The following is a 23,020-nucleotide window of genomic DNA, read 5'->3' as shown; positions in this document are numbered from 1 at the left end:
AAAAAGAGACCTTTGTAAAACAGCACAGCGGGTAGAGGCAAACAATAAGCCCAATGAAGGAAAAATTGGGGCACTGGAACCGTCTGTAATACACAATACAACTGGGCCGCACACAAAGGAACAGCAAGACAGCGTGAGCAAACGCCGACCAGAGAGTCATACAACAAGATCGCCAAGATCAGAGGAGGACTTTATGACAAATTCTGACTTAATGAACTTATCGCAACACTTGGAAAAAAATGTGAGTGAGATAATGGAGGATGATATAAAGATTAACAGAAGTAACGATAACTGCCAAAAAAAAGGTATGAATATCACCGGCAAGGAAAAGAAAGAAGAGGAAAAGCAGGAAAAAGACCAAAGTCGCTCGCCACGGAAGAAGATAAAGGATCCCCAATATAAAATCCAACGATATCCAAGAGAGGAGCGATATGAGGAGAAAACAAAAAGAACTAGAACTAGATGGAGCCCAAGGCAATATCGATCGTCAAGAGAGGAAGATGAAAGACAAACCAAAACAAAAGAAGAGACATGCGTATTTAAGTTAGAACAAGTGGAAACAGAAGTTTGTAATATTGAATCAACCAACAGTATTACAATTAACAAAGAAAATGAAAACTCAGAACAAAAGATTTCAAACTATTGGAACCGTATCACAGCGAAAAAAGAGCCAAAGCATATCTCCATGTCAAATCAGCTGGAATCAAATCCATCGACCAGTTTGCATTCAAAGAAATTGAGCAAATGGGCTTTCGCCTGATGGAAATAAAAAAGAGGGGAAGATATGAGCAGGAGACCGAAAAGAATCGACAAAACATGTAAAGCACTACCAATCAAAAACAGAGGCCCTATATTGTCACAATCGCTGGTATAAGCCAAAACCCGAAGATGACCGCTGGCAGGTAAATCCATCACACTCAAAGAAATGGAAAACGACAAAGTGACAAAAAATGGAAAGAAGAAGAGATATTAAATAGGCAACAGACTGACGCAAACAGGGTATATCCGGACCACATACAAGGCTCCGGTAGAAGTCGAAGAGAGGAAGATAGTGACCAGCGGACACTAATGGAGTCAGGCTACAAAGCACAAAAGTCAAAGAAAAGTCAAAGGAGAGGAACTCGGCGAAAATGAGGGAGTCTCCCCAATCGAAATGTCCGTGGAAGTGGCTAACATCAACTTGGAATAAGAACAGCGGCAAATAGCAACGACCAGGGCCGGCCCTCGACCAGACCAACGTCGCAACAAGTTGAGCGGAGTGGCACGAAAAAGAAAGTTACAATTTAGGATCTTGGAACACGAGAGGCCACACTCCTCTATCGACAGTTGGAGACGTGGATCTAGGACTCTATGATATAGTCTGTTTGCAAGAGACATGGTTGATGGATAAACCCATGCTTGATGGGTTTACAGTGGAAATATTGCCAGCAGTTAAGGGTCTTTTTGGCAGACCATCGTCGGGCCTCTTAACGGCAATTAAAACGGGCCTGGCCCTAACGGAACCCAGAAAGTGGAAAGAAGCATATGAAATGCTTGTTATTTTGACAACTTGGTGACGACGTGGTGCGAAGAAGCGAGGCCTCCAATCTAACCTTCTAGCAATAATAAACTGCTATTGGAACCCACAACGCATTTCAACAAAAACATTCTGCTCTAACATGGGTGCAACATTTGATCAGTTATATGAAGACTTTAACAATATTGAAATCCTCATCTGTGGCGACTTTAATGCGAAATACAATGAGGCATCTGAGGCAAAGTCGAGTGACGACCACCAGCCTGGTGGAACTGAAGCAACCAAGGACCGAGGGAAAGCTTGAAAAGAAGTTATTAGATCCAGAAATATCCAAGACATAGCCTCACTGTTCCCGGAACAAAATAACATCCCAACTTGGGACCGAATGTCCTCTAAAGCAACCCTAGACTACTTATTAATCACTGCAGGTCTAATACCGAATATTGAGCACTTTAGAGTTCAAAGAACTGTGCTTAGCGACCACAATCTACTGTCCTGCACTTGGCAGGGAAATAGACCAGAAAAACCAATCTATCACATGGTCACTGAATTAAATACCCAACAAACACGGCTCCGTTTAACAGAAGCGGACATTCAGAAAATTAAAAAATCTTGGGATCAGAGAGTCGCTAGTAATTCGTCTAACAAGGCCAACGAAAGACCAAACCATCTTCCTTTATTACTGGCATACCAAAAACCAAGGACAGGGAAAATCACGAATCCTGGTAACTTCAAGCACGTGTATGACAAAGCAGTGGTAGAACAAAGAAAAGTGGGGCGGAGATTGAGGAGAATAGCTAAGAAAACGAACGCCACAGAAGATTGGGGATAATGGCAGTTAGAAGTGAAAAGGTACAACAGCTAGCAGAAACAACATAAAGCAGTCCTATACCAAAGCAACGCGGAAGAGATGATGAAAAAGATATCGACAAAAAAATCTAGTGAATTTCGGGCGCTGATAAAAACCATGAATAATACTTCTAATGCGACACAGACTAACGCAGTGTCAGAAGCAAAATGGATAAACTACATAATGACATAATTTGACGGCCCAAACACAACCACACCAGGGACGGAGTGTGATCTCAAAGCAGTGTGGGTCGATGCATCAAACCCTGAGGACATAGAAAACACAATCAGGAAGCTAAAAACATCTAGAGCTCCGGGTCCCTATGGTTTGACGAATGTTGATCTCATTCGAGTGGTCGGAAGTGATCGGGAAGATCTTCGCGGAATGCACCAAAAAAACTGATTCCAGAAACATGGCAGAAAGCAGTCATTGTCCCGGTGTATAAGATGGGAAGTAGAGATGACCCTCAGAGCTACAGGCCAATAGCGCTATTGGATATCATAGGCAAAATATACGCAACACGCCTGCTCGCCCACTTCAGGACCTGGGAAAGAAATGGTCCATCCAGAGACAACCTGCAAACGGGCTTTCAGAAAAATGGCAGCACTACGATTAACATCATGCTACTAAACATTCTGAAAGCTAAAGTGAAGGAAGGAGCGGCCAAGGTGTATTTGGCGTTTGTGGATCTCTCGAAAGCCTTTGACAAGTTCCATCGAAAGACGCTGTGGTCGAAATTACACGGCTGGAATTTCCCATTTAACGTGCTCGATCCAATAATAGCCCTCCACTCGCAAACGAAGATAAGAGTCAAGTTAAACCATCAAGGCACACTATCAGAAGAGATCATGGTGAATAGAGGTGTCAAACAAGGATGCCCGCTGGCTCCGGCACTTTTTATTGCGTTCTTAGGAGATTACCATCACTCTGAAGTAAAAATTAGGGCCTTCCCGCCGAAAATTGGTAAAACCATCATCCCAAGACTTCTGTACGCTGATGACATTATTCTAATGGACCAGACTAAAATTGGGCTGCAACGAAAACTAGATTACCTGGCAAAATACATTGGCGATAACCATCTTGAGAAAAACACAACGAAAACTAACATTCTGGCAATCGAGAAAGCACCAAGTAAACAAACTAAACACCGTAACTGGTTTCTAGACAATACCAAAATAGAAATAGTAAAAAACATCAAATACCTTGGAGTGCAAATTGACAGCTCAGGAACGGACAAGTCAACGCAAGATATGCTGTGGGAGAAAACCAAACGGTTGACTTCGCAAACAAGAGCTGTGGATAACAAGTTCGGGAAGTTCTCATTAATCCCTGCAATAACGTTTTACAAGACCAAAGTTGTTCCAACACTGGTGTATGGAATGGAAGCTTCTCTGAACATCCCACGTCCAATCTGGAACAAATTGGAAGGTCTTGTCTGGAAAGCAGTTTTAGGCTTGCCAAAGTCAACCTCCATGCCGGCCATCAGACGGGAATTGGGCTTAGTGTCACTAGCTTCCATGGTGGACCAAAGTGCCATGAGACTGTACAGGAAAATCATCATAGCAGACACATTACCCGCATATAACATCATCAAGGAAGAAATCGAAATCGGAAAATGTGAAGCCCTAAAAAAAAATGGGTTGAAAGCAGAAAAGAGATGCTAACCGAAATAGCCTGCACAGAAAAGGAGTTAAAGGAAAGTCCCGACAGAATTAAACAAAAAATGGAAGAGATGGACTGGATCCACACGATAGAGAAAGCAGCAGGGAACAAACTCTTAACTCCTCTCCCTCCGACCTTCAACAAGCTGAAAAGACCTCAGAACTAATGTGTCAAATTTCCGGAAAAAAGAAAGAGAAACCTCTTCATGAAAGCCAGATCAACCTCCTCCTAACACAAGAAATTAAAACCATCCGGGGTATGAAGAGTGACAGTGGTTGTCGTCTATGTAAAACGGTAGAAGTGACGGAAACTCTGAAACACCTTGTGATAGACTGTCCCAAAACCAAACAAAATAGAAGCACATATCTCCTACTGCTGATAACAAACCCTTGGTTGCTACAAGAAGACGATCTGTGGAACAGATTCATTTCAGGAGAAACTACCAGATGGATGGTGGCCATGGTTACATTAATAGAACTAGCATTCCAGCTGATCAACCAGGCATCGATCTCATTGATTCCCCATTAGAACGGAGACCTACGAACTGAGAAGGGTGAATAGGGCCCACGTAGGCTAGCGGTAAACCACCAGATGGACTCGTCAAAGGACTGGGGAGGAACCAAGACGTTTAGAAACCGAAGGGTATTCGAAAGCTTGATAAAATTCAGGGTGTCTGAATAAAATTCAAAAATAATAAATAAGCCGTAACTATTGCTTTGGAGTGCAACTAGGAGGGAGATGGTATATGAGGAGTGACACCATACTTGTAGCGTTTGTTTGGCTAGTTACCCACCCATTGACTGCCCATGGCCATGCTAATCCCTACCATAAGGCAGTTCCTAGCCATATCGTGCCCCAAAGCATACCCTCCTGGGATCTCTTTGAGTTAGCTTTCTCAAGCAGTAACACCAAACGTTGCACTCAAAGTGCCTGCCTGCCAGTGTTCTTTCAAAGCAGTCTTCAAAGAGTTAACTGCTTAACTGGAGCTGTACTTTTGCCACTGATGTGATATGAATGCGTTAATTAAGAGTGCTTTCAGCCACTTGATTTAAAAGCACGATGTGTGTCCTTCACTAGTCATGCTAGAAACAAACATTGACAGAGCCAATAGTTTTGGATTGTGTATAGTTATTAGATAGCAATTTGCCAGTCACTGCTATTATATGCCAAGATACTTGAACCAATTTGCAGATGCTACAATTTGTGGCCAGGTAGTAAGTAATATGTTGCGCCTGGCAAACGCCTACCCAGTGCCTATACAAAAAGACAAAACTGTTGGCATTGCCAATGCTTGTTTAGACTGAGTGCACTCCAACCAACTCTCTAATCTGGCCAGCCAACGATTCATTACCTCCAGAGGGTCTGGTTTGCAATTTTGCTGAAATCATAGCTGAAAAACGTGAAAATATCTGTGACGGTCACCTGGTCACTGAATTCATGGACACGTTAATTTGGTACCTTGCTAGGCGGAAAGCACTTTGAAATGTATGCGAGTGCCAGTAGACTAATAGAATTTATATTTCTAAAAGATTGTGTCTGCCAATGTCGCAGGGTGCGCCTGTCTCCTGTTTGATTGTTGCCGTGTCATTGGGGGCTCTTTTTAAGAAATGGTGTACTGAATTGAACACATGACTACCATTTTTTCAAGCCCGCGAACTGGGATTTAACCCTGAACTCTATAGACTGAAATCTGATCGCCCTCCCGCTGATTTCAGCTGGCTTGAAGTTTTATACTCTAAAGCATGGCATTTCGAACGCCAGTAATCCAGCACTCAATAATACGAGGACGTGGATTTATTTAAAATGGACGTTAATGTGATGCAAGAAAAGAGAATCCAAGGCAGGGAACTAAAGTTAGCTATCCACCTGCCTGGGATACAATCGAATTTAAAATCTACTTGAACCTTAACATTTAAATGCATTTATAAATAATGTTTCCTTTATAAATTTTCCTGTGCATGTGAATACCATGTCTACTCGTTTTAGTATAAAACATGCTTAATTGGGTTTTTGTCCTCTCGCAGCATCCAGGAGTCCATCCCCGTCATTGCCTGACAACATGCGGCCCGAAATTTGGATTGCCCACGAGCTGCGGCGTATTGGAGATGAGTTTAATGCCTCATATCATCCAAGAAGGGTAATAGTTACATGTGTATTGCTTGGTCTGTGAGCCAGGATGGAGGACAGTTTGTGTTACCTGTATGCATGCTTTGTTTCAAGGTTCCTTGTTTCTAGGGGCAAAATAAGGTTTGCCATCTAGGCAGCTTACTAGACATCTTAATCACCTGATTGGCTGGCCCGCTCATGTTCCAACCCAACATGTGTGCACACTCTAACAGAAAGAACACTCTTGCTCTCTGTGCATGCTCCTTCTTTCGCGTTTTGCCATGCTTCCCTGTTCTGAAGCCGTGGGGGGTAGGAAGGGTCTGATACGCGAGACTAACGTGGCACAGAGAAAGCGTTCTGACCCCCCCCCCCCCTCCGCTCTCCCCCTCCCGGCAAACATGAACTGTCAATGCTCCTGCGGGCTCAGGGGTCCAGCACACAATGAACTAAACCTATGCATGTGCAGTGTTAAAACCAGTGCCAAGGCAAACTGTAGAATAAAAGTGAAGCAACACACGTGAAGACTGTGCAGCAATAGAATTACTACTTGCCTGCTGATTGAGCGCGAAGAAAGAGGGAAGACTGCAAGGTCATGGACTGGACAGATGAGGACTGGGCTTTCAATGCCATACGTTTTTAAACGTTGAAAACTTTCATGTGCCCAGGGATTTCTGGTAAGTGTGTTTGTGGGTGTGTGTTTTTAAGTTTCTCCTTCTGCAATTTTGGAATAACAAAAGTGGAGGATGATACTCGCCCCCTGTCTTGTGTCTTCTTCGCAGGTATTTGTTAAAGTGTAGGATGAGGCCAATGCATGTCCCAGCAAATGCGCCCAAAAGGTTCTGTCCGATATATTTCATGGGGTTCTGTGTCCGCTGGGGAATATTGAGAGTGGCTACACTCACGAGGAGAACTGTTCTGCCGGTTATATGACTCGGACGTTTTGTTTTTCTGCAGGAGAGGCTTAAATGGTTGTTCCCTCAGCAGGCACTTTTGCTTCTGTTTTATTTTTTGCTTCGTACAGTTTCGTGACCACTGGCAATTGTCTCTTGTAGCTGAGTCATTGCTTTATTTTTCTCCATGCTGAATCTTGAAAATGGCAAGTTGAGAAGGCTGCTGTGTGTGTTGGGCAATTAGTCTGTGCCAATTACTGTAAAAACCTGTGCAGTGCGTTCTTTAAACAGAATATCAAGCTGTTGCAGATTAATAGTAACTCCTAGAAAATATTTTAAATCTTCCTCTATGACCCCAGCTGTTTCATACCCTGTCACTATTGTGTGCTTGAAGAGTTGCAACAGTAGTTTCAACGTAAAATTGATCATCGGGTAAAGCAACAAATATAAGCCTCCTAACTTTTCAACAAACATTTTTGACATTTTTCAAAAAAGGTAGCAGGCGCCCCTCTCCAGAAAGAACATGGCATGACAATTGGTTCTGTGTTTTTTTTCCCCTCTGTAAGAGTCCGCAGCCATCGCTTTCTGCTCACTGTAACTTTCACAGATGGGAAATATCCATTTGCAAATCAGTCTTTGTGCCGCCCACATGGGCAGTCCAGCACCGAAATGCTATGGCAATTCCCTTTTGAACAAGAGTACCAACAGCAACCCCATACACGTGTTTCAGCCTTGTTGGCCCTCATCAGTGGGGTGGAGCTGTGCCTGTCTGATCACAGTGAGCAGGGGGGGGCACACGTCTGGGTTCCCCCAGGTAACTCGGGGTGACCAACCCCAAGTTCTTTGCAAATATTTTTCAAAAACGTTAGCAGGCGCCCCGCTCCAAAAAGGATGGCATGACAACCTGTTCTGTTTTTTTTTCCCACTTTGAGACTCCGCAGCCATCGTACCTGCTCACTGTATCTTTCACAGATGGGAAATATCCATTTGCATATCAGTCTTTGTCCCGCCCACATTTTTGACTCTGATCTCCTTCCTTTTTCTCATTCTTCACTCACACCTCCTCTTTTCACCATCTCCTCCCTTACTCCTCGCATTTCCTCTTGGTTGCTTCAAGAGATTTGAGACACTGAGACTAGCTATGCTGTGTTCGAGAAGGAAGCACTTTGCGTATGCTGGGTGGGAGGGTTCAAGCCAGGGGTAAAAGTGGGCAGAAAAGGCAGTGCAGCTTTCTTCCCCACTGCCCTGTTCCCACAACCCACCCCCTCCCATCCAGCTCTGCACTGACCACCATACCTACCCTCACTCTCCATCCCTTCCAATACAAACACCCTACCTTGGTCCTGGGCCCTTTCTTTCCTCCACTCCTCCCTTCCCACTAACATTGTTTCAAAGCTGTACTATCGAGACTGAAAAAATACAGTGAAAGAAACTTAATCTTAAACGACCATCATTACTTTCAGGCATTGTCTCCCGCATCATGCAGCTTTATGCACCCTCTTTTCTAATCACCCACCATTCCACCTCTTTAGGCACATGCAAAGGGCTGTGGCAATCATCTGCACACACAGCTGCGCCTTCAGCAATTTCATGTTATTCATGCTTAAATCTAGAAAAAACGATGACCACTGTGGTGCAGGTCTATATAGAGAACGGTGGTCAGTCAAAAGGCCGAATACATAATACCGAATGTCAAAAATCTCGAAACCAAAATCTCGAAAAAAAAAATATCGAAATATTTATTAATTTATTTGTGTTTTTGGGGTCAGGTAAGTAAATAAAAATGGTTAAAATAAAAAAAAACAAAAAAAGGGGGGTTGGGGGGGGACCCCCCCATTTCGAAAAAAAACCGTCATAAAAAAAAATTCGATATTTTTTTTTTCGGCCTTTTGTTTTCGAGATTTTGGTTTTCGAGATTTTGGTTTTCGGTATTATCACTATGAACCATAGAGAACAGCAGTGGAGGCTAAAAATTGATATTGATTGAGTGGTTGAGGGTTTTCTAGTGCGCAACAAAACAAAACTTAATCATATCTAGGTGCAGTTGACACAAAGAACCACAGGAAGGTATGGGTTTCAGGAAACGTATACAAGTAGATGATGTCAAACTCCATATGGCTTATTTAAAGAGGTACGTTTTTACTGCTTTACGGAAATGGAGGAAAGATTCAATGGTCCTGATCTTCCAGGGAAGACTGTTCCATAGTTTGGGACCATCAATAGAGAATATACTATCTTCTCTATATACATAAGAGGAGAAGTGAATAGCCGAAAAAAGCTTGATTGCAGAGCGAGATTGTTCAGACATTTATATATCATACATAGAATCTTGAATTTAATCCTATCCTCCACTGCCAGCCAACGCAGGGAGCGAAGCAGCCATCAAATGGATGAGGACTTCCTCACTCCGAACATCAATCTGACTGTGGAGTTCTGAGCCTTCTGAAGTCGGTGGATTTGATCGGGCGGAGCACCAGCTAGCAAGCTGTTACAGTAATCTAGCTGTGAGTTTGCCCCACGACTGCTGCATGATCCTTGTGGGGGACGAATGAAAGAGAGGCCGTAAAAAAGACGCAAAGAGTAGAAAACGTCCTGCAATTTAGCCCCAATTTGGCCTTCACTGCTCAAATTATTTTGCCATATGCAGCCAAGATTCTTGATCTTAGAGCAGAGGCGTAGCCAGGATTGTCTAACAAGCTGGGCCTGAAGCTAATGTAGTTGGGCCCACCACAGTGACATTACCATCTGTAAATGCCCACACAGTGTGGCAGAGTGGGCATTTACAGCTTTTGGGTGGGCCTTGGCTGCCCAGTCCCTACCCTATCTACACCTCTGTCTTCTTCTGACTAACTTCACTTCAGATCCTAAGAAACATGTAGAGGGAGGACATCTATCCCCACTAAGCAGGTGTTTTGGTCCAAACAGAGCTACTTTCATTTTGTCCGGATTAAATTGGAGCCAGTTAGTGGACACCTAACTACTAGTTTCCTCTCAACAGTCCTACCCTAGAAAACGAATCCTCCACATTGCCCAACCTAATTAACTCCTGTGTGTCGTCTGCGTATGACTGAAACATACCCTATGTTACCGCAGGAATTCCAATAAAGGACGTAAATATAAGTTAAATAAAAAAGGGAAGACCTTTGGGGAACTCTGCAGTCTTGGGGGAGAAGATCTGAAAGGTAACCTCCTGACCTCATTTGCTGCTGATGCACTGTTAGAAAGGAGGACAACTATGTGATTGCTGTCAGAGAAACATTTCCTATTTCCCTCAGTCAATTAATAAGAATAGTGATCCACTTTATCAAATGCTGCGGAGAGATCCAACATTATAAGTAGTGACGGTTCCCCTTGATGTCCAACTCTCAAGAGTTAATCCCAAACTGCTACAAGCTCAGTCTGCATCCCAAATGTTGGCCAGAAGCCAGATTGCAGCGAACTGGAAAGGGACTCTTTTTCGACATGTTCCTGCTATTGGACTGTAACAACTTTCTCCAAAATCTTACCGGACCAAGGTAGGCCTGCCACTGGACAGTAGTTCTGAAGACTATACGGGTTACGGTTAGGTTATTTCAAAAGAGGTGAGATTATTTACCCTTTAAAATCTGAGGGGACCGAACCTTGAGGAGACTCATTTACTAAACAGGTCCTAAATGGGGCAATATCTGTCATCAAACGTCTTACAGTACCTGCGGGCAAGTAGAAAAGTGAGTCATATGTGGGTTTAAGAGCCCTACACAGTGCAAAAATGGTATCCTCTGAGACAAGTTTAAAATCAAAGGATGTGACACTAAGGGTAGAATCTGCCACCATTGAAATTCCCTGATCAGAATTACTACATTGTAAATCTGAATCCTGTTGCCTATTCAAAGAGATGTGTTCCTGAATAAGCTTAACCTTGTTCAAAAAAGAACGTGTTCAAAGAATTGGCCGGCTCAAAAGAAGATTCCCTGACCGATGAAACACCATTAGGCCGAACAAAGTTAGAGATTACAGAGAAAAACTCTCTAGAATTTTTCGCTCCATTCATATTATTAGTTAAAAAGTGTGATTTGGCTTTTGAAATTGATACTTTATATTCCTTTTAGGCAAATTTGACATTAAAAGCCCCTTCAGGACTCCCATATTTTCTCCACATCCGTTCGATGGCTCTGTGATATTTCTTAAGGTCGGTTAAACTTGGTATAAACCAAGGTTTGGAAATCTTTTTACATGTATTTTTCACCAGCGGGCCAGACATAAAACTAATGTTATCCATAATGGCTGCACCTTGCTCAAAGAATTAATCACATCTAAGTGAGGGATTAATGGAGGCTAAAGCTCTCCTCAAATCGGGTCCAAATATTTTTTCCAAATCTTTAAACTTGCAGGAAAGTGGCATGCATTTGGAACTGGTGAGTTGATCTTTGTTCACCTTCTGTGTAACAGAGAACAGCCTCACAAAATGATCAGACCATAAATGTATTGTGAGAAACCTGGGGGTATTCTCCCATTTGGACCCTGAGAATCCTCTATTCGGGTGGCCTGTGGGGGTGAGGGGCTCGCTTTCGAATCCAATCCTGGGGTTGGATGAGGGAGGATCACCTGGGTAGAGGAGCCTAGGGTCATTTTCATGGGAATACCCTAGGCAAGACATGGTGTCCCCCTTCTACCAGTTACCAACAATCGCAACCCCCCCTCTACCTTCTTGGGTATTTTCAAACACATTTCCCCACGCCCATTTTCACATAGAACTGAGATGAAGGAGGGACAACTGAGCGTAGCAAAGATTACCTGTATGAACCACCTTATGAAACCGAAGAAAGACTACCACCAACTACCCTCACATTGTCCCACTAATGGACTCAGGCAAGGTCAGGCAGACCCAACGCTGACCACACACTTGCAGCCCTTTAACATCACACAGGTGTATAAAGGGAGGCTGCTGAGACAGAGAAGTTGGATGCAGTTGGGAGAGCAGGAGGGAGGCTGCAAGGCTGAGACCGGCAGAGGATCCCTCTTCAAATCCCAAACATCAGAAGCGAGCTGGGAAGGTTGTCTGGAGTGGAGAAACCAAAAGGCTGGGGGCTGCCAAGGAGATTCAAAGAAGGATGGTGTGCTACAGCGCTGGCCCGGTGAGAAGAAAGGGCTGCATTGTGTCACAGGAGCTGTGCCTCCTACGTTTTGGACTCAGGCAGGCAGGACCCTGTTGGCAAGTCCCAGACAATTGCTTCTTCCGTTGGGGCCAGTGCCGACCCCAACAGTGTCTGAGGGGCAGGCGGTGAGACCCTGACCTCAACCCACAGATTCTGAGGGGCTACCTGCCAGCGCCGTGCTACCTGGGTGAGTTGGAGAGAAAGCACCCCAGTGGTATGCGTGTGGCTGAAGAGGGGCAGAGATCTGGGAGTGGACAATTTAAGTTTGAAGTTACAAGGCAAAGGGAGGTGCATTCTGGGAGTTGTAGTGAACTGGGAGCGAACATTCTTTTACCTTTAGTCAAAGAAGGTTTGAACCCGAAAGAGGGAAACCCAATTGAGAAAGACTAGTTTGAACCCGACAGAGTGAAACCTGTGTTGAGCTTTGCATTTATCAGAAAGAGGATATTGTGTTATCAAAGTGCCAAAAAGGCGGAAGATGTACCAAGAGTGCTAGAGAGAACACGTATATGAGACAACTACATTTACCAGAAAGCACTGGTGCCAGGAGAGCACGTATTAACTGTGTTAAGTGTGAGAGTCGAAGTGGTCATGCTGAGGGTACATGTTAAATCCTTGCCCATTCGAAAGTCTTTGACGGGAAATCGGAATAACACTCAGGAAGTGAAATTTAGAACATTACAGTATGGAGGAGTCCAGACTCGGTTAAGGGCAACCTGAGGGACCTGTTGGGAAATTGTGTTGTAACGAACTTTGAACGGCCAGAGAGAGAAACCCAGACCTACATCAAGAGAAGCCTGAGAGGTCTTGTTTGAAATATTGATGTTAGAATTGTAGTGAGTCTTTTTTGTTGCTTGGAACTAAGAGGAGGGAAACCTACAAATAAACTGTGTCCTTGAAATCAAGGCAAGGAAAGCCTGACAAGATTCTGTTTTGGAAATATGTATGTATTTAGTCAAGGAAAAACTAACATTGTCAATCGTAGCAAGTGGTTTGAAGTGTGTGAATTCTGTGAACTATATACGCCAGCCACCCAGCAAGAACTCTTTAAAAAAAACCTGTGATGTGAACGTGGGGAAGGGAGTTATCCTTGGCTAACAAGGACATTCTGGCATTTCTTTTTAAACACTGATTTTCCTATTTGAACTACACATCCCCTTAATCACATTTGTTATCTTAGAGTAAGGGCAGGCATTAGGTTTTTTAGCATAGGACATTATTATTTTAACAAGACTGACCAGGACTGTGTTTTCTTTAGTTTATTGTTGAGGTTACTCCCATTTCAGTATTAGGGCAAGTTAGGAGTTCTCCCAACCCCCCATTCAAAATATATAAATAAAGGTTTTGAAACTTGTCAGTGTCTACTTGTGGCACACGCCTACCTCACAGTATTAATCATTGAAGTTCCCATACCACTAGATAACAACACATCTAAGCAATGGACGTGTGAGGGTGACACTACTAAAGGTGTCAAATCATGATTCTCCAGAATTTTTCATAATCCTTTCAAATGTAAACCAGAACGATCTTCCAACCAAATATTGAAATCGCATAGGCAAAGAAATTCACTGTACTTACTACCTATGGTTATAAGGGAAAGGTCTAACTTTTCCAGAATGGAGTTGGCAGAGCCTGGAAGCTTATACCCAAACAATTATTTTAATGCGTTACAATGTGAGATCCATAATACCAGGTGGCCTATCTGAGTAGTGGCCTCCCATTCTAATGAATCAAAATGGCCGCTTTTCACACTAGATCTACGGATCACTGCTATACCTCCTCCTAGATTGAAGTGAGTATCCCTCTGGGAGTATATAATGTGTCAGTGCATGAGAGGTGTCATTAAACTGTGTCTCAGTTATAAAGAAAATGCCCAGCTCATGTTTCTCAACAAAATCATGAAGTTCAGTAACATGGACCACTTGTGATCTAACGTTCAGCATGGCAGCTTTAGAGAAATACATGATGGAAGCATTGGGATTTTAAGATTGGAGCCATGATTCTTTTTAATCCCCGACTCCCGTATTTTACCAATCGTGCGGAGCAAGAGAAATCCAAAATTGGTCCTCAAACCCAGCAGCGTGTTCTCACACCTAATACCTGTCCTGATATAAGTGGAACTACCGAACAGTATTAAAATAAAATAAACACCTAACACTATCCAGAAATATCAATATTCATATAGTAATAAAAGCCCACCAGGCAGCATCTCCGGCAAACGTTGCACCAGCCGCAGCAGGCTTCGCGTCAGCAGTCTAGTTGGGGCAAGTGTCCCTGAAAAGGCGTCGCACCTATGTGCGCTGAAACTTCCCGAGGGAAGTGAAGTTCAAATGCCAGGCACAATTCTATACAACGTTCTTTCACCACCCCCACAAGTTCAGAAAAGAGCCGAAGGTAGAAATAAAAATACAAAATAAACACTCAGGTTCAAAGCTAAGACCTAATAAAAATGTATTTAAAAACAATACATTTTTATAAATCGTCAAATCGAACGTTTAAAACGATTTTTTTGAAGCAAGCAATAGATTAAACTTTACTACACGAGTACCACACATAACTCTGTCAGCTGACAACAGACCGAGACAGATGATGAGTTAATGGTGCATGCCTTTAAAATGTAGGCTGGACGTAATCACGTTTGTAGGCCATGTATTCAGGCTATCTGGGCCAGTTCCGCAAATAGCAATTGGCAACGGGATGCAGTTTTCTTCAATCGAGATGAGTTTATGAAGGAACAAGCACTGAGCAACATAGGAAAGCCTTCCACAAACCCAGGATGAATGGCCTTGTGGAGACAAATGAACTGGTTCTTTAAGGACTGCATCCGATTGGAAATGGTGAGTGGATCTGGTTGGTTGTATGGCGTAAATGTGTACTCTGTAAGGCCTATTTCTGTTACATAGGTGGTGCCATTTGTTATGAGTGCATGCAAGACTATCAGCAAATTGGGAGCTGTCATGGGTGAAGGGGATCTTGCAAATGTATGACTAATTTGGTTACAGTCATAAGGGTAGTACAACTAAGTGAATTCCAGGATTACCATGACCTGGTATTGAAAATGGAAAAATCTTTGTTGTCCATTTAAGAAATTCCAGTGTGGCAGCTAAAAGATTACCCTTTTCATGTCACCACAGAAAAGATGGAGTATGGGCTGGTCTTGTGGTTCTGAAAGATTGTGTGGCGTGGAGCAGGTGTTGAATTGTGAAAGTGATTGGTTTGGAAGGTGGAGGGGCAAACCTAGAATTATTGTGTCTGCAATGATCACAGCAGATTGCCCACAACAGTAGTGGGGATTAGCTGTTAAGAGTGGATGATTGTGGACGGTGAACTGGACAACACGCCCAGGTATAAAGAATGTGTGCCGGGATTCTAGTGGACATCTTCCTATGGTTAAACATTCTGTTTCAAAGTTCACTTATTTCATTTTAATATTGTGGGGGCTGTGATGTTGTCTTCTGGTGCTGAATGTTTCCTGTAGAATGTGATCTTGAGTGGGGGAAATTCCAGAGGAGGCAGTTATTAGCAGTAGGCCAGAAGATGTTTTGGAAGGTTTTTTTTAAATTTTGTTTAAAGCATGGACCTAGCTGCAGCAGAACACTGTATAGGATGTGGGTAGACAGCATGTGGGCTAGCATGTTTGGGCTAGCATGTACCTGGTAAAGGTTTAGTCCTTTACCAGGTACTTTTGAAAAAGCCACTTTTGAGAGCTTTCAAGAATTGTGGAATTGTGGGGGCATTCCAATCTTAATACGGGGATCGAGTTCCAGAGGGTGGGTGCATGACAAGAGAAGGATTGTTTGTGGCTACTCTTTGCAGCAGAGTTGTGATTCGAGCTAGTTGGTAAATTTGCTGCGTGAGGTGTGTGAGACACCAGTTATGTTGGAGCTTAGCCACCAGGTACGCTGGTGTTCTACTTTTTGTTTCCTAAATTCTATAACTGAGAATGGATGCCTCCTTCCTCAATTATCAAACCTGTGTACCATGATATTTGTATCATGCGCCTCATTTTAAAACCATTTTCGGGCTTACAATCAACCACATTTTTTCCCCCCTCGACAGAAACTTGCAGTTATATCAGAAGTGTCTTGCATTGTACCTTGTCGCCTGTTTAGCTCAGATTTTGGCAACAACTATCATTTTGAAATTGTTCTGTTTTCTTTTACATAAATCTGACCTACCCACTGAGGCTGTGAGCAGTGTTGGGCTGGGAAGGATTGTTTGAGCCACTTTTTGCCAGGGGACAAAGTGTCTGTTACACTGCAAGGTTGCATGGCATAGCATGCCGTGCAAGCTCAGAGCTGACTTTTCCTTGTGTGCTGAGGTGTGTGCTTAAGATACCAGATACAACACAATCATCATTTCTCTTTTTTGCGGAAACTCGACTTCATTCACCTCGGCCCTTCTAACACTGACAGAAAACATGTAAAATACAGTGTTATTCTACCACCAATGTGACCTATCAATCAAACATGGCTCCGGCTTTCATCCTCCCATAACCTATTGGATAAACGCTGAGTAATAACACCCATTACATTTTAATCACATTGGTAGGAAGTGCTACTTGACAAAAAGTTACCTTATCTCCAAGCTGTCAAGGCTCACTGCCAGGGCTTTAAGTGGGCGCCGGCATGCTCAGAAATATGGTTCTGAGGCAGGACCCTGCCGGTGCTCACTAAAGTCCCTGGTGCCTCCGGCCGTTGGAGGACAAGGCTTTTTTTCTAAAGCCTGAAGCTCTCGCTCATGTGCGAGAGCTTCAGGCTGCAGAAGAAAAAAAAAACCTTCTCCATAGTTTCAGGCTTTAGGGAAAAAGGCCTCGCTTCCAGTCACCTCACCTTTTCAGCCTTATTGGTGATATCTAAGAGATGCAGCAATCACTCTTGGGAGTTTGCTGCATCTCTTTGCTAGGGATGCCTGATGAGGGGCAGCGCCAGCATTAAGGCTGAAAACGTGTGGCACTGTCTCCCACCAGGCATCTCTTTAGATAATAAGTGCATAGATCAGCACCCTCTCTCCACCAGGGGAGAGGGTGCTGATCTCTACAAAGGGCTGCCTGACGGGGCTGACTGTAGCTTAATAAGTAAGAAACCAGTGTCATTATGGCAAAGAGCCTTTTGTACGTTAAACGTCTTTAGGGGCTGGGCGAGAGAAAACGCAAACGCCAGCAGGGAATTGCAACAGTTAATCTGATTTGCAGCAGCCGGTTTCTGGAACAGATGATTCCCCAGCACAGATTAATCATTGGCCCTGCTGGGTGGCACCCACTGCATCAATCGCCCATTCCCAGATGACTGGTACAGTCATCCGGCCGCAGGCGCTGTCTGCTGAGGGCAGACTGGAAGTCTAAGCTTCGGCGCATGGTGATTAGCACATACTAAAGCCTGGAGAAAGCCGCCACAAAGAGTGGTACTGTCGAATTGGAGATCTCTCGATTTCTTATGGTGTGGGGGCAAACTGGGTATACTTATCATTGTAATCGTGTCCCTCGCAAAATAGTCACGAATACCATACTGCAGGCTTCCCTCCCTCTGAAACGTATGCCTGATTTTGACGTTCATTGCTGTGCTAAAACGTGGCTTTACCAAGTCTCCACCCCTAGGCCTTCCTTTGATCCTTCTTGTGTTATCTCCTCAACCACACGTCGAAACAAATTCGGAAATCTTGGGTAATCAGCCCGGACAGACATATGCTGCCCTAAAAAGGTAGTTGGTGGCTTGCTAATGCTGCGTGTTAGTGATAGAAAGTGACACAATGCAGCGATTGGGCTTCATTGGTGATGGTGACTGTAGCAGCATGTTCCACTTCTTGCTTTGTAAAACGAAGAACATATCGTTTGGTCACAGGGCTTCGCTTTTAGAGGCCGAGTAAAGGTCAAATAGGAAATGCCACCTGTTTCTTCCGGTCAGTGCTGATGCACGCCTATAATGCTTTCAGGAAGCGTAATTGCGCAGCAGGAGCGCATGCGTCCAAGTTTTGTTACTGGTAACGTCCTTTCAGTAAAGATTTAATTTGATGTAGAACACAGCCAACATGGCTTGCCTAGGACCACTGACCGTGCAAAGGCCTTTTAATCTTTACAGTGAAAACAGCTCGCCCCTCCCTCTGGTCCCTCACCCTAACCCCCCCCCCCCCCCCCCCCCGCCCCCGCAGCTGCCCAGTGTTGGCAGTCTTATTACTACACACAGATATTACACGTGCATTACAGGCTGCCTTTATCCCCTTTCAATCTCTGGCAGTTCTTAGCACCTTGTAGCCTTTTTATTTAGATGTCCCCGACATTAGCACCCTGCTGTTAAAGAGGGATTAATTGCTTTTCAGCAGACATTTACTGTTTCAGTCGCCTGCTGGCTGATTGCCCCGTGATTATCTGCAGCTATCCAAGACAGTGTTGCATTATTTTACCTTTATTTTAATTTACACTTACCATGGGCACCTCTGGCTGTTTTTACCAGCTGTAAATCATGGAGTGCGCCCACACATCATGTTCAAATGGGCTCCCACCAATCCTGACACATCTTCAGCGGGCCCTGTTCTACGCACTCCAAGAAGGTTTCTTTGAAAGGGGTATTATTTGATGGTGTTAAGTACATGTTGAATTAGCAGATCCTGAATAGTTTAAAGTGAAGGGCTTGAATGACAAAGTAAAACTAGCTTTGCAGTGGGTGTTAGGCGTTACTCTGTTCTAGTCTAACCTGTTGGCTTTGAGGATAATGCCTGATTGGGAATAATTCACCATATTCCAATGCCTTAAACATCTCATACAAGGGCCATGACTATGCAAACATTTTTGGGGATTCGAATGCTGAACTTGATTACATCCAAATATCTCTGCACCTTAATCCACGCAAATTGTAATTTTGAGGATGAACAGCCAGGTATGATATGGCATTTATAATACGCCTGTACACAGGTGTTTCTAGGCGTGACAAGACAAGAAGGGGTGGGGGGGTGGAATAGAGGACAAAATAATGATCTTACTCGGCCTTGTGTCATTCAGATCGCCAAGTGCGGGGAAGAGACAAGGGGAGAAGTGTCACGGGGCAGGGGAAGTGCAGTTAACTCATTGGTGGATCATAAGTGCAGAGAGAAGGGACTGTAGGGTTGCATGTACATACCCTTAAGTGCTGGGGAGCCCGGAGACAGTGCGAGGAGAACTGAACATGCAGGAGCCTGGGCCTGAGTTCAGAGGTTGACCAGGTGACCAGTGCGTGGAGCAGTCAGGTGCATCAGCAGGTGAGAGGAAGAGAGAAAGCTGAACCGAAAAGGAACATCTCGAATAGCTTCTGGAACCTGAGGTGGTTCTGCTTAGTTTTGATAGAGGCAGGGTGGCTGTTCCAGAGGCAGGCCCCAGCAGAGGAGATAGATCTGCCCCCAACTCTCTGCTTGGAGAGGCACTTTACCCTTAGAGAGTTGGAGGTGGATAAGCGTAGAGCTCGAGAAGGAAAATGTGTTAGAAGAGAAAGTTGGAGCAGTCCCATGCCCCAGACAGCCCTGTGGAGGATGCAGAGGGAGGGTCTTGAAGTTGATCCTCGCAGCCACAGGGAGCCAGTGAAGAGATTTCAGAGCGGTTGCAATAAATAGTCCAGCCTAGAGAGGACCAGAGCCCTGGAGACAGTGAGCTTCTGGGGGAAAGTGAGAAAAGCAAGAATACCTCTGATGAGGTGCAGCTGATAGTTTGGCTTCTTAGAGATGTCAGAGATGTGAGGAGAGAGGGAGAGGGTGGAGTCGAAGTTGACACCAAGGTTCTTAGCTTCACAGGAAGGAGCAGGAAGAGGGCCCAGGCACACCATTCGTGAATTGTGGCCAGATTGTCTGGGATGAGAGAAGAAGCAGAGGTAGCTGAGTGAAGCCTGGAAGAGAGCAGAGTGTCATCCGCATAACATTGAAAATTGGAGCAGAAAGTATCAATGCAGTGGGCAAGAGGTGCCAAGTAGAAGAGCCAGGGAGAGAGGTTAGACCGCTGGGGAACACCACAAGTAGAGAGAGGGATAGAAGAGAGAGGAAAGACCCCAGTTTGACCTGAGAGGGTCGGTCAGTGAGAAAGAAGGTCAACCATGCCAGGGCCTGATCAGTAATATCAAGGTTGTTGCGGAGAAGATTGAGCAGGATGTCATGGTTGACCGAGTCAAAAGCAAAGTACAGATCTAGGAGAATGAGGACAGAAGGGAGATTAGAGTCAAGATTGGAGAGCAAGTCTTCACAGGTGTTCAGGAGAGCTGTTTTCATGCTTCTGGCAGCTCTGAAGCCAGACTGGTGGTCATGGAGGCAACCAACAGATTCAGTATGTGGATTAAGCTGGGAGATGGCCATCTTTTCCAAGTGTTTGCCCAGGTATGATCTTAGAAATAATCCAAAACCAAGGAAACCATGGTTACAAAAAAACCAAATGGTTGTGCATCCCTGAACTAGCCCTCTTTCCACATGTTCTGGTAACACTGTATTGGCGGCGGTCCTAGGTTTTGGCAAGTTGAACTGCATTGCAGAAAAGCTTTGCTCTGTGAGCAGTTTGCCCTAGTTTCTCGTTCTCTCTATTTGGAACACCTGTGGTATTAGTTTGTCTGTAAATGGATAGTAATTGTGGACAGGCCAGAGCATGCTTGCACAGAGCTCACCGAGTGGTGGTTGCTTGTCACTGGGGGGCTTTTGCTTGATAAGTGCCGCTCGAGCAGAGCTTAACATGAACCGAGGAGGCTGCTTCATTTCACAAAATGGAAGCCCCCATGTGGAAGCTTTGAAACTCATTTCCCACAAATTTTACATATGAACTTAAAAAAAATATATATATTTTTCATTATCGCCCATCTTTTTAAACCATAACATTTTTGAGTGCACTACCTCTTTAAGAATCCTGGCACTTCTTTGAACAGGAGCATGCATAGTGGTGCAGTTGCATCTCTACTGTGCTGACAAACTTGATTTAGTTCTGCAATTGTAGGAACAACAAATTTTCCTTTATTCCCTCAGGTGAACGATCTTGTCTTATCCATCTCTTTCAAGTGGATTGTGTCCTCCAACGTATTCTTCATTTTAGATGTATTCCATCCAGCTTTGCTGCTCTTCGGGAAAACATTTTTGGCAGATGGCGCCGTGCGTTGATGTCGTTGAGTCGATGGTCCCTCGAAGGCCTCCGTCGAGGGTGACGTCATCGGGTGTATAAGTAGCACGCGCAGCGCTTGTTGGCTTAATTTTTCTGCAGTATACGTTGCTCCGGACATTCGGCGCGCCTCGAGTTCTGTGAAAGAATATATAATACAAATGAAATGTGCCCTCGTCATCGACGCTGACCACGACCCCGAGATCGGGATTCAAAAAGTGCAAGTCGTGCGGCTCAAAAATGTCGATCACGGACCCGCACCGAGAGTGTTTGTGGTGCCTCGGAAAAGCCCACGACATGGAGGCCTGTACGAAGTGTCAGGCGATGACGGGGAAGGCCTTGCGAGAAAGGAGAGGAAAGCTACAGGTAGGTCGAAAAACCGACCGTAAAGCCTCTAGCGTCGAGTCGAGATCCCGTGAGGAGAAATCTCCTCAACGGAAAAGGCATCGATCTAAGTCCCGTAGCGATTCCCATTGCTCGTCGTCTTTGTCAAAAGAATCGAAGAAATTACGTCATAGGTCACCCTCCACCTCGTCAGACGAGTCTCTGAAAAGGATGAAATGCCCCACGAAACATTCATCTTCTGAAGAGTGGGAAGCATTCAGGGTCAAAATGATGGAGGTGTTTCAGAAAGCGAAGCCTCGGTCCGCGCCTTCTTCGGAAGCCGGCTGGGAGCGTCATCGCTCCGACACTCGCGCGCCCTCGAGCCCGGGTGATCGAAAAAGGAAGGATAGGGAACCTTCCAGGACGCTGAGCGAAAAACGCTCGAGTCGAGTTGACCGTTCGAGGTCACCAACGCCATCCGAGACCCATCACACCTCAAAGGGAAAAGCTTCGAAGACCGCCTCCACGCCCTCGAAGCAGACCCTGTCGACGACTACTATGTCGTCGACGCCCTTATCGACGTCGACGCCGAAAACACTCAGCACCAAAGGTTCCAGTCAAGCCAGAAAAGGACAAGGATAAGGTTACAAAACCTGTAATATCCTCAGAGCCCGGTACTACACCTCTTCCTCCTCCTCTCCCAGAGAAGGTTTTCAAGCCTCTCCCCAGGAAGGAGTTTTTCAAATCCCTGACCTCAATTTTTGAGGAACAAGAGAGGTCTGATGAGGAAAATGTACCTTTTGGGCTAGAATATGGCACCCCAAATGTCCCAGAATGCTTGATCTCAGAGGAAAGCAAAATGAGGGATTTGGTTGAATCTTTACACAATGCAAGTGGCATCGACACATCTCCTGAGAACGAATTTGGCAGACCAGAACCATGAGAGCATGCCGTCCATCATACCGTCAATTAATGACAAAGGTAGTAGATTACTTGGGATGGGCTAGACCACCAGCCCAATTCATCCAAGATGATTTAGCAAATATATTGGACCATGGTCCCACCGAAGACCCAGTATTACCCTTTCATGTAGCCTTGCAAAACAGGGTGGCCAAGAATTGGAAAACTACGGATTCTATTCCTCCAGTAAATAAATCCCTCACCTCAAAATACCGCCCGGCCAGTAGCGACCCCGGCTATCTGTCAAAACATCCAACTCCCGAGAGTCTGGTCAAACAGGCAGCCACAGCTTCTAACAAACCTGCGTACCTTTCTATCCCTCCAGACAGGGACGATAAGCGTGTGGATGGCTGGGCACGGAAGGTATTTTCAGCTGGGACTATGGCTTTCAAATCTGCCAACTCCACATGTGCCTTGGCAAAATGTTCGTACACTCTGTGGGAGTGCATCGCAATGGCGGCAGAGCACATACCAGAAGGGGAAGAA

At 44.7% G+C, this 23,020-nt stretch overlaps 1 protein-coding gene across 5 annotated transcripts in view; it reads left to right on the top strand.

The window, feature by feature from the left end:
• BCL2L11 (BCL2 like 11) overlaps positions 1–23,020 on the top strand; it is a 257,615-nt gene that overhangs the window by 130,757 nt on the left and 103,838 nt on the right. For all 5 annotated transcript variants that reach the window (XM_069606839.1, XM_069606842.1, XM_069606838.1 and 2 more), the window contains exon 3: positions 6,053–6,165. In XM_069606839.1, the coding sequence (XP_069462940.1) occupies positions 6,053–6,165 (113 nt within the window). The remainder of the gene's footprint in view (positions 1–6,052; positions 6,166–23,020) is intronic.

The sequence above is a fragment of the Ambystoma mexicanum genome, chromosome 4p (assembly GCF_040938575.1).
Source record: "Ambystoma mexicanum isolate Mex_15411 chromosome 4p, UKY_AmexF1_1, whole genome shotgun sequence".
NCBI classification, from domain to species: domain Eukaryota; kingdom Metazoa; phylum Chordata; class Amphibia; order Caudata; family Ambystomatidae; genus Ambystoma; species Ambystoma mexicanum.
Note: the sequence above shows the minus strand (reverse complement) of the source record. Positions and strands in the feature narration are given on the sequence as shown.